The sequence below is a fragment of the Quercus lobata genome, chromosome 12 (assembly GCF_001633185.2).
Source record: "Quercus lobata isolate SW786 chromosome 12, ValleyOak3.0 Primary Assembly, whole genome shotgun sequence".
NCBI classification, from domain to species: Eukaryota; Viridiplantae; Streptophyta; class Magnoliopsida; order Fagales; family Fagaceae; genus Quercus; species Quercus lobata.
Window position 1 is genome coordinate 748,807 of NC_044915.1, and position 12,597 is coordinate 761,403.

General features: G+C 35.7%; 1 protein-coding gene and 1 pseudogene across 1 annotated transcript; one reads left to right on the forward strand and one right to left on the reverse strand.

The window, feature by feature from the left end:
* The first annotated feature begins 2,303 nt into the window (after positions 1-2,303).
* LOC115970984 (replication protein A 70 kDa DNA-binding subunit C-like) lies at positions 2,304-7,136 on the forward strand. The gene is made up of 2 exons (XM_031090637.1): positions 2,304-2,701; positions 5,747-7,136. The coding sequence occupies exons 1-2, from the start codon at positions 2,397-2,399 to the stop codon at positions 6,996-6,998; spliced, it is 1,557 nt and encodes a 518-aa protein (XP_030946497.1). The 5' UTR covers positions 2,304-2,396; the 3' UTR covers positions 6,999-7,136.
* A 598-nt stretch (positions 7,137-7,734) lies between these two features.
* On the reverse strand, positions 7,735-11,978 carry LOC115971610 (annotated as a pseudogene).
* Positions 11,979-12,597: the final 619 nt, after the last annotated feature.

Sequence of the window (12,597 nt, forward strand, 5' to 3'; positions counted from 1 at the left end):
ATATTTGACAAAACTCAACTCATATACAGCCCTAGGGATGCCATAGGTAATAAGTTGAAATATTATCTTATCTATCAAAACATAAATAAAAGACCATGCAAAAGAAGCTAACTTCATTACCTTTCTACCATGACATCCTCAAAACATTAGTCCAACCATTAAGCAAAAAATTGGAGAGAGTATGACCCTTTCAAATTGGTTTGCTTAAGAATTAAGAAACTGTAACACTCAGTGACTCAGTATCCTTGACAATAAGTTTAGGTGTCATAATAACGCTAAGAGCATTAGTAATGGGTGTGCTAAAAAAACCCAAAATGTTGTTTTAGCACACCAAAAAGAGAAAGAGAATTTCATTATGTTTCTACCTTGATATCCTCAAAACATTAATTCAACCATTAGTAAAGAATTTGGAGAGAGTATAAACCTTTCAAATTGGTTTGCTTAAGAATTAAGAAATTGTAACACTCAGTGAGTTAGTATCCTTGACAATAAGTTTAGGTGTCAAAATAGCGCTAAGAGCATTAGCATTAAGTGTGCTAAAATCCCAAAATGTTGTTTTAGCACACCAAAAAGAGAAAGAGAACTTCATTATATTTCTACCTTGATATCCTCAAAACATTAATTCAACCATTAGTCAACAAAATGGAGAGAGTATGAACCTTTCAAATTGGTTTGCTTTACAATTACGAAATTGTAATGCTTAGTAAGTTAGTATCCCTAAAAATAAGTTTAGGTGTCATAATAGCGCTAAGAGCATTAGCATTGGGTGTGCTAAAAAAAAAAACCAAAATGTTGTTTTAGCACACCAAAGAGAGACACATAGAGAGAGAGAGAACAGAACAAAACCCTCCATCCAATGTGCCACTTGAGCAAAAAATAGCAAATTTTTGGATACTAAATGAAAAAAGTGCCCCTATAGTTTCATTACTTTACTTTTTGTAGAATAGTCTCACTCTCACACAAATTGGCATTTGGCTTTAAAAGTGACCCACTTCTATATTACATAATTTTTAAAAAAAATTATGGTAGATTTTCCAAATAATAAAAATAGATATCACACTTTTTAAAGTTTCCTAAAAACTTATAGGAGAATTTGAATTTAAGTAGCAGTTTCAAAAATTTTAGCAATAAAATTTCACCTACAGTTATAACAAGAATTGTCTTAATGGGAGGAAAACTAGAAAAGTGTTGATTTGAAAGTTATTACCATATTGGACACAAAATACCAACAATATTTTGCTAAATGCATCCATTCTATGCAATGCACAAGTTATTACCATTTTACATTTATCATTGACCTGAGTTTGAACATTCAATATTTGACAAAACTTAACTCATATACAGCCCTAGTGAATAAGTTGAAATATTATCTTATCTATCAAAACATAAATAAAAGGCCATGCAAAAGAAACTAACTTCATTACTTTTCTACCTTGATATCCTCAAAACATTAATTCAAACCATTAGTCAAAGAATTGCAGAGAGTATGAACCTTTCAAATTGATTTGCTTAAGAATTAAGAAATAGTAATGCGCAGGGAATCAATATCTTTGACAATAAGTTTAGTTGTCATAATAGCACTAAAGGCATTAGCATTGGGTGTGCTAAAAAAACCCAAAATGTTGTTTTGGCATACCAAAAAGAGAAAGAGAACTTCATTATGTTTCTACCTTGATGTCCTCAAAATATTAAGGGTCCATTTGGATATAACTTATTTTTGCTGAAACTGAAAACTGAAAATACTGTAGCAAAATCATTTTTAAATGTGTAAACAGTATTGTGAGACAATTTTTAATATTTTTAAATGCGTGAACAGTACTGCTATAGTGCACGAACAATAATTTTTGTCCCTGCTTCATGTGATTTTACTGTTTATGTGCTAAAAAAAAAAATGCTGAATGTAGGTGCGCAAAACGCGCAATCCAAACGCTCACTAAGGCTATGTTTGGTTTGCGCGTTTTACGTCCACGTCTTGGCGCAAAACGCGTTTCAGCCTTTTTTTTTGCTTTCAGCCGTAAAGGCTGACTTTTTCAACCGTGAACAGTGCATTTGTGCACTATTTATGGACCCACAAATATCAATTTTTATCAACTTTTTCATTAAAAATGGTCTCACAATACTATTTACACATTTAAAAATTATTTTGTTACAGTATTTTTCAATTTTCAGTTTTAGTTTTTAGTTTTCAGCTGTATCCAAACGGACCCTAATACAACCATTAGTCAAAAAATTGGAGAGAGAATGAACCTTTCAAATTGGTTTGCTTAAGACTTAAGAAATTTTAACGCTTTCTCTCTCTCTCTCATATTCCAATTCCTTTCATTCTATGGTTCTCTTCTCTCTCTCTGTCTCTCTTTCTCTCTCTCTCTCAATCTCAATCTCTCTCGACAGTGCAAATGGCGATGAATCTGACGGAAGGAGCGATAATGAAGATGTGCAGAGGAGAACTGAAGGCGGAGGATGAAGGGGTGAAGCCAATACTACAAGTGATAAAAGTGATGCAGGTGGTGACCAAAGCCCAACAACAGCCCAGTAGCAGTAGCAGTACCGAGCGGTATTGGGTTGTTCTCTCCGATGGGACCCACCAGCAACAGGGCATTTTAGCCACTCAGAAAAACTATTTCGTCAATGATGGCAAGTTGCAGAAAGGCTCCATTGTTCGTTTGACCCACTTCGTCTGTAACGAAGTCCAAAGACGCATGTCAGTCACTCAATCCCTTTCCTTTTCCTTGTTCCTTATGTGGGTTTTGTTTTGTTTTTTCGTTTTCAACAGTCGAGATATGATTATTCATCAAAAATATATATATATATATATATATATATATATATATAGTCGAGATATGATTTTAGGCCTAAGGCGACAACTTCAAATATTTATCTATCTATCGAGGGCTTTTTTAAATGCAAAATTGCGAATCAAAATTTGGGTAATTGAATTTAAGCAAATCTGTTTGTGTTTAACTGATTAATGCGCAACCACATTTATTTGGATTGGAGAATCTAATGTACTGTACCAAAATTAGTGTAAAGTTTGTGTTCAACTTGTCTTATATTTAATTGATTTTATGATTAATTCTCTTAACGTTTCTTGTTACATAATGGATTTTTTTTTTTTTTTGGTGGGTTTTAATTTTGAACAACTTTTTTTCTGTAGAAGCAACTTTAATGGGTATTGTCAATAGAAACATGTGTGCTATTATAGTTTCATTTAACAATTGAAATTTACTCAATAACCTCAACTTTCGCAAGCAAAGACCGGATTCAATTAGTAATATTTACTTGTAGGGAAGTAGATATTTTGCTGATTTAATAAAAATATTTGTTTAGATATCAATCTAAACAGTGACCAAGCTCTATAGTTTTATAATAGTTCCGTTCAGGGAAGTAACAATGCAGTAATGTGTATGTAGAGATAAGAAAGGAGAAGAGGGTGGGGGGCAGGGGTACTTTTACTGTCTTAGACTTCCAAAGACTTTCATCATACTGGGTGCCCTTTTGGATTCCGCGTTGCGCGTCTACGTTTTGTGAAAATCACGTTTCGTTTTTTTTTTTTTTTTTTTTTGGGTTCCCGCCGCACTATTTGACCAAATCAACTGTAAACAGTGCATTGTTTATGGGTCTCACAAATTTCCCTTTTCAGCCACTATTTTATTAAAAATTGGCCCCATGATACTATTTACACCTATAAAAATTATTTCGCTATAGTATTTTCAGTTTTAGTTTTCAGTTTTAGCAAAAATAAGTTCAATCCAAACGGACCCTGAGATTTCATTATCATAAGGTGAAGTGAAAAAGAGGAGGACGGGTTTCATTTCCCATATCTTTGCAAGGTAAACTCATTAGTGTCAAGGAAGTTTTTTCCAGCCATGCAAAAAAAACTTTTTTGATGAGCATCTAAGAGTCTGGTAACTCAATTAGTTGGCTCTTCTAATTGGTGTCTTCAAGGGAGACATCCAAGGATCAAATCCCCCACCCTCAAATTGAGTTTTATAAAAATAAATAAATAATAAAATAAGGATTTTTTGATAGGTAGATGGGGGGAGGGGGGTGTGGTTCAAACCACAAACATGGGGCACCACAAAGGATGCCACTAATGCTGGGCTCTCACTTGAACCCTTCTCTTCAATCAAAATTATTCTCATGTCTGACCAATCTTAAGAGAATGAACAAGGTTTTTCAACTTTGACGGTATACTTTACACCCAGATTCATAAACTTGATGGTATTCTTTCTCCTTTGTAAATTTCTGTTTACCAATGTTTTCACATGGCCATGCACTCTTGGACAGGGAGAGTCATGTGCTAAGCTTTATACTATCAGAAAAATGAAGATACTCTAATATTATTTTGACATAAATATCTTTAAATTTAAAACCTTTTATCATGCCTCAAATCTTAAGCGCACCAACCATCATTAATAATTTAATATTGAACCGAGGAAGTGACACTTGCTATTGCTGATATCCTACCATGTGTCTTAGTAAAATGTTGTCTGTAACACTGTTGGAAGCATAAGATCCTTTTAGTTGATTGATGAATTCGTTTCTAATTAGCCTTTTCCATTGAGCACTAGGTCAACCAACGCCTCCTCATGTAAGAGCAAGGTGGAGAATGTAAGAGCGGTGGAGAGTGAAGTCTTGGGTTCAAGACCCATTAGATGTGTAACATACCAATTAAAAGCATTGCTCGTAGTCATATAGCTTTTATTCCAGTTTGTCATAAAGGAAGTCGGGAAGGTGAACTTTACCGTTGGAACTTGGGATATTAGTTTGTTTCACTAGTCCTAGTCTTCTAAAATCGTCCTTTTTTTTTTATTATAGGTAAAAAGAGAGTTCAATAAAATCGTCTTCAGTTACATAAATTAGTAAGGTATCTTTTGTCAGTTTTTTTTTTTTTTTTTTTTTCTCTCTCTGACATTTCTTTACACCCACCCAGTGAATCTTCTACTTCTATTTTACATACAATTATTATATTTTATGAAAGAATCCTCCACTATTTGGTTGATGGGACACCAGATTATTAATGTATGTTTTTGAAGTCCCATGTCCCACCACAGTTGCCTCATTAGAGTGTTGTTATGGTGGGACATGGTCAAATTTGTTATCCTGTATCTTGTTCAGTTATGCCTAAATTTAGAAAGGTCATGTTCAGGGTTATTTAGTAATTGCCTTTATCTCTGTATATGGTAAGCAGTCCAATCTTAAGTGGATTGCGTTTGTCTTTTTCATTGTAAGACATGCTTTTCCTTATATGAGTAGAAGTTTCCTATTTTGGAAGTTCTTATTTTGTGCAATAAATGGTCTTTCGACCAAATAACATTTACTACCTCTGCCTCCTGGGCACGAGGATAAACTACTCAACCTGTTAGGGTTGAAAAGCCCTTGAATTACCTCATAATTGGTTCTGGCGGGCAAGGTCAATTGTCCGAAAGAGTTTGATTAACAGTGAGGATTGTTGTGCAATATTTTATATGACGTGCAACTAATCTGAGTGAAGTTCTCCTATGTTATAAAAAAAATATTAAAAAAATAAATAAATAACATTTCCTACCTCTATAACATGGAGGGGAAATGCAATTAGTCTAATGCCATGAGGGTGTGTGAGTTGTATTTACCTATGAAAACGTAATAATTTAATGAGTTTTTCTTCTGTGTCATTATACATTATCTATTATTTACATTCAATTTCCCAGCTCCATGACTATTATTATTTTGGTGATGACATGTTGATTCTTTTGACTGCAAGCAGGATTATTATCATTGTTGATTTGGATTTGATAATTGAGAAAAGTGATCTCATTGGAGAACCTGTACCAGTGGCAAAACCTGTGGTTGTACAATCCCCAGCTGGCCAACCAGGGACAGGAAATGGGAATCCCCAATCATTTCCTGGAAGTTCACCTGTTGGTGGTCTGGTTAATAAACCCAATGCAGCTGGAGCATCTATGGAGCCTCCTAGAATAAATCAATCATATGGCAATGCATATTCTCATAATTCTGACTCAGGGAGATATGCTGCACCAAATGTGCCTGCTGCTTACCCTAAGACAGAGTCTAGTGCTGGATATCCTGGATCAGTGTCGTTAGGTGGTTCATATGGTGAGCAGAGTTTCCGCAACCCTAGATCAGAAGCTTCGCAGCCACCTCTAAATACCTCTTCCCACCAACCTCAGCCTGTGTATCAACAACCATCTTCAATGTACACTAACAGAGAACCAATAGCTAGAAATGAAGCTCCCCCTAGGATAATTCCCATTGCTGCTCTGAATTGGACAATTAAGGCTAGAGTTACAGCAAAAGGAGAACTTAAGCACTACAATAATCCCCGCGGTGATGGTAAAGTATTCAGTTTTTATCTTCTTGATTCTGACGGTGGAGAAATTCAGGTAACTTGCTTTAATGCTGTGGCTGATCAATTCTTCAACCAGATTGAAGTTGGTAAGGTTTATCTGATTTCCAAGGGAAGCTTAAGACCTGCTCAAAAAGCTTATAACCACCTCCCAAATGACCAGGAAATTTTCTTAGAGAGCACGTCAATAGTACAGCCTTGCTTTGACGACGACAGCTCAATTCCACAGCAGCAGTTTCACTTCCGTCATATAAGTGATATTGAAGGCATGGACAACAACAGCATTATGGACATTATTGGTATTGTAACTTTTGTCAGTCCCTCTGCTTCAATAATGAGAAAAAATGGTACTGAAACTCAGCGGAGAATCCTACACTTGAAGGACATGTCTGGCCGAAGTGTTGAATTAACTCTGTGGGGAAACTTTTGCAATGCAGAAGGACAGAGTCTGCAAAATATGTGTGATTCAGGGCTTTTCCCTGTTCTAGCTGTGAAAACAGGTAGAGTAAATGACTTCAATGGGAAGTCATTGGGTACCATCTCTACCACTCAACTATTTATTGAGCCAAATTATCCAGAAGCTCACAGCCTGAGAAGATGGTTTGATGAGGAAGGAACATCCCGTCTGTCTCAATTTCCATACACTAATTGACTTGCTTTTGCTTGAAACGTATATCTTGTATTAATATTAAACAAGTGCCTAAAGAGACACTATAAGGTCAACTTAATTTATTAAGATACATCATACGTGGCATTCTATTAATCTGAGGAATTTAGAATTGTGTTGGTTTCTGCTTTGTTGTCTTTTACTATTCTGAAACTTTTGTATGATCATATCTCGTGGTGAAAACATGAGTTGGTTCTTATGACTGTCAACTATCTGCTTCATAAAAACAGTTGTAAAACTGAAATTTCAAGCTTGCCTAGGAGAGAATCTTAATGCCTTGATTGCTGAAGAAGATAGAACCAGTTCAAAAAACTAGTTCGAGAGTCAATCCACATTAACTCTTGAATTCCATTAGACAAGAGAGTCAATTAGACACTGGGCTAGTCTAAAACCTTTTCTTTTTTTTTTTTTTCTTTTTTTTGCGGGGGTTGGGGGGGTTAGTTTGCATTTAATGTGTTCTTGAAAATGGGAAAAATGCATTCCTCCGCCCAGAAAACCTTATTTACCAATTTATAATTGAATTTACTCGGTAAGTCATAAGAATTGTTAAAAGATAAAAAAATTAAAAAAAAAAAAAAAAAAAAAGGTCATATTCTAGACGGAAAAAAAAAAAAAAAAACTTTGTCAATAATAGACGACAATGTACCCATGTTCTCTAATAAATAAGAAACAGAAACACACCATGCAACAACAAAACGCTAATGCTAGTAATTTACATCAACTACTGAAAGAAAGAGAAAATCCCAACATTCCAGTCATTCCATCCAGGCCAGCCCAAACTTGGTAACAATATGACATTTAAAATAACCACAACAGCACAACAACAATAATAGACATTTATCAAGCAAAGAGAACCACAAACCTCATCAAAGAGAAGTATGCATGGTGAACACGTCCTTGCACGACGGAATAATGTCCGAACTGCCAGCTCACTTTCTCCAACATATTTATTCAAAAGTTCAGGGCCCTAACCATCAGCAAAATCCATGACCATCCAAGTAAGTATTTGAACTCAAAATCAAACAAAAATACAATCACGATTACATTTATTTTTCTGACAGAGTGCAACTTGATTCTCACGATACCAATGTACTGAACACCATTACGAAAAAATATCAAACATTGCAGATACACAGACAGAATGGAAAGGGAAAATCAGAGAGACAAACCTTGATGTGAATGAAATTGGCTCCTGCCTCATTAGCCACAGCCTTGGCAATCAGTGTTTTACCACAACCCGGAGGCCCATAGAGCAAAAATCCTGTATCTAAGTCCAATCCAAGCCCCTGAAGATGCAGATAATTTCATGACGCGAGATCAGCAATTTAGAATGTAGCTTCTAGGCTTCTATGCTTTCAAGAAGAACTCTAAAAAGTTTCTAATAAATGAAGAAAATGCAGCAGGGCTCCAAATTTAATTAAGGCACCATCAGAAGAAATAGAACACAAGAATCAGAAGAAATAAAGATTCCTTTGCTACAAGTGAAACTCAAGCATATCAAGAAGTGTGAACATGCCGGAGACACTATGTCAAAATGGAATTCCAGATTGGCAAACTAACTGCACAGGATGAATAGACAGCAAATATCACCATTATTCCTCCGCATTTTTTGGCCAAGAAAAAAATTCCTTTATGCCTAAAGTAATCCACTACAATATGCATTTTGATCTGTGCATGTGTAGTGGGGGTGAAAGACTAAAAATTAGCAGCCTATCTGTTTGCAGCATTCTTCTTACCTATAACATGATTTCAGTCACATCATTAACTATACCATCTTCAGACATAGAAAGTCCTTGCCCAAGGAACCTTGAACATTGACATGAGAGGCAAGATAGCTTAGTTGGCATCGTTATCTAAATAAAATTTTTTGCTCTATTGACGTTCATAGAACGAAATCCCTCGAATGTGAAGCTAACCTGGAAATTGGAAACTTTAATGAATCCTATACAGTCCTTATCATGAACAGCCTGAATTGACCTGCCGGTAATTCTCCTAATAAGAAACACCTGTTCTAACATACTTCTGCGATTCCTAACCCAAATATCAAAAGTAAAACTTCAATATCACTATGGAGATACTATTTTGATAATCACCAGGCATATCCAGCGGCATGATTCCTGCAATGGAGCAGGGCTGCTTCCCTAGCTTTAATCTCTTGACTAGCTGAATCTCTAGACCTCAACAATTTCCCAAGGAAATTCAGCTAACATAATTTAGTGGGAAATACTGGTTGAAGCAAACTAGAAGATAAATTTACCTTCTTGTCAGTGGAACATATATTTTCAAACTTCTCAACCATTCCATCCATCCATCCCTCTATGCATATGTGTATGTACATATATATCATTTACAGATATAGGTTCTTCCTTTGAAGAGCCCTCGTACACTTTCTGTTTAAACTTCCAATGAAGTCTTGCAAAGTGAGACACACACACACACACACACACACACACGCACAGCATAATAAATGAGAAAACAAGTATTGTTAATACCTCATAATCCTCTGGATGTTTAATACGTCTAACTATGTAACGGTCAAACTCCTTTCTTAAGAAATCAAGCCCACCGATATCTTCCCATTTTACATTAGGAATGGTAGAGAATCCTTCTCTTCTTGATGATGGTTGAACCATTTTAACTGCTTCCTGCAGAACACCACATAATAGCAATTTGCATCATCATTTAAGAAAATCACTAAACAAGAACAAACCAGCAGAATTGTATTGACATTTTCTAAAATGCAAAAGCCTTCAATACAATCAAAATTGTCAGTCTTGATCACCAAAAGGTAGACATACATTATGACAGTGGCTAAAAACACTAAAAAAAAATTAAAAAAATAAAAACCTAGATATCTACAGTGTTATCTCCACATTTTCAACTTTCACACTTAAATTAGAGTGATGAGACAAGATTGATTCATAATGGGTAAGTACTGAAAATAGAAAATATAAAAATATATAAAATTTGTATTCACTTGACCAAAATTCACTTACCTAAAAATGTAAGCAAGTGAATAAATGAGAGCATATTAGATACAAAACGATAAGGAAATAGAAAGACAAAAGCACCTCGAAATCAGCCATTGTGATGGCAAGCTTTTCCATCTCTTCAGGCAACCATGGTTGCCTCCACCACTCTTCAGAATGCTCCTCATTTATAGAAGAATATTCAGATAGCTCAGACTTTCTTTCATCAATAATTCTCTTCATGGCAAGGTTACCAGCCTTGTTAGCCAGGGCAGCCAAATCAGCCCCAACAAAACCAGGCGTAGACCTGGCTAGATTGAGAATATTGAAAGAACCCTCCAATTTAAGATTGCGTGTAAGTACAGAAAGAATCTCAAGCCTTCCAGTTTCATCTGGAACAACTATAGCAATCTCACGGTCAAATCGTCCAGGCATCCTTAGTGCAGGGTCAAGGGCATCAGGCCTATTGGTAGCTCCAATTACAAGCACATAGCCAGGTTTCGTATTAGAACTTTCTGAGCTTGACTTAGCATGTGCCTGGTATAGTCTCTGAAGTACATCCATGCAAGTTATCAACTGTGTCACAATTCATCGCTCCATATCTCTTAGATTTTCTCTTTTAGAACCAATTGCATCAATTTCATCAATAAATAAAATTGACGGTGCAGTGTTGTATGCTCTAGAGAAAAGCTGATGAATATTTTCCTCTGCTGCACCTGAAATATCCATCAAATGAGAAACAACTATAGGACTTCTAATTTTTAGGAAAATAAAAAGTAGCTGCTCCTCAAACAATTAAGCCCAATGCAAGAAGAGGGGGATAAAAATGAGAAATTATGCCAAAGGACCAAAAACTAGGAAAAATTAATCATTTTTGAATGCCGAGATAATCAACCTATTCATGTCTTTAAATTGAAAAATCTGCATCTAACAAGAATCACTTCCTTGAAAATTAAACTGATGAACGATAATGATAGAATGCAAATTAGGCTTTAAGTTCCCTTACTCACAAATTCCTTACCACCCTACTAATCAAAGGTGTACACTCTTAGGGTGTCCAAAGTTTTTCAAGCACTTGAATATTTAATAGATGTTACTTTAATAGATGTTACTTCATACACATACTGAGTAAGTACAAGAAGGAATCCCCTTCAGGGTGGCCCCAAGATCATAGCTTTCAAATCCATGACCTCATATATCCCCTTAGGAAATTTAACAAGATATTGAACTCTTATCTTATAAAATGATAATAATTCCTCTTGGGAATGAGCATAAACTGTTTATCCCATTAGGGGTGAATGCCCCTCCATTACTCGACAACTAGTGGTGGAGTGATTGCCCATAAGATTTACCGGGCTAGAGTGTTATAAAAATAAAAATAAAATAATAATAATAATGATGATGATAAAAAGGAAATGCATACCAGAGACAGCAGAGATGATCCCAGTAGAGCTAATCATATGAAATGGAAACCCGGTCTCATTGGCAATGGCATGAGCCAATTTGGTCTTGCCACAACCGGGTGGCCCGTGCAACAAATCCCAGACGTGGGTTGGACTCCAAGGCACCTCGGTAACTCTCTATGGTACAATGGCACAATCACCTCCATTTTTAACTCTTCAATTACACTATCTATCCCTCCAAAATCCTTAAACCTCGGCCCCATTATTCCCCTCTCCCCATTACCAAGACCATTACCATTCTTCTGAGCTTGAGCTTCCACTTCCACTTTCACTCTCTCCTCATTACCATTATCACCTCCCATTTGTTCAATCTTGTTCTCAGCCTCGCTAGTATCATCATCATCATCTTCTGACATGTGAACCTCATTATCATCATCATCTGACGTGGAGGTTGTTCCATCGGAACTTGAATCCTCAGACGATGATGATGTCGTTTGAGGAGTAGTGTCCGCACTCGTTCTACTTTTAATATGTGAATCTTCCATTAGCTCCAACTTCTCTTCATCTTCATCAGCTCTTGTTCGCTTCTTCATCTTCTGAAAACCACTTCTACTTCTTCTTGTGGGTGTTGTTTTGTTTGTTTGGTGTTTAGAGAGAGATACCAAGGACTTTCGAACAAAAATAGTGAAGGGCTGCTTCTTTATTCGCTGGAACACGATTTCATCAACGTTGGCGTTTAGACCTGGGCTTGCAAGATTCAAGCCGACGACCAAATGTTGCTCTCTTCATTCATTCTGCTGCACACTCCACAAAGCCTACTTATAATGTTAGCAGCGTATGTTTTTCATGCGTTAAACTCATACCCAATGTACTACTACTAACCCATATAACAGAGTGGGTATATATATCTGCTAACTCCCCACCAACGTTCCAATATTATTACTTTACTTACTCAAAGAAGTACCTAATAAAATAAATGATAAATAAAAGTATATATAACTATTTTTTAAATGTCAATTTTTTTTTTCTTTCATCCCAATCTGAGGTTAATATCTTAGTTCAATGAGATTTATGCATTTTTCAATACTAAAATAACAGAGTGGACTAAGACTGGGCCTAAAAAATGAATATATAAAAAATAAAAAATGGTTCAATTTAGCTTAATTAATAAAGTTTTTTATCGTCAAATAAGAGATTAAAAATAAACCCCGC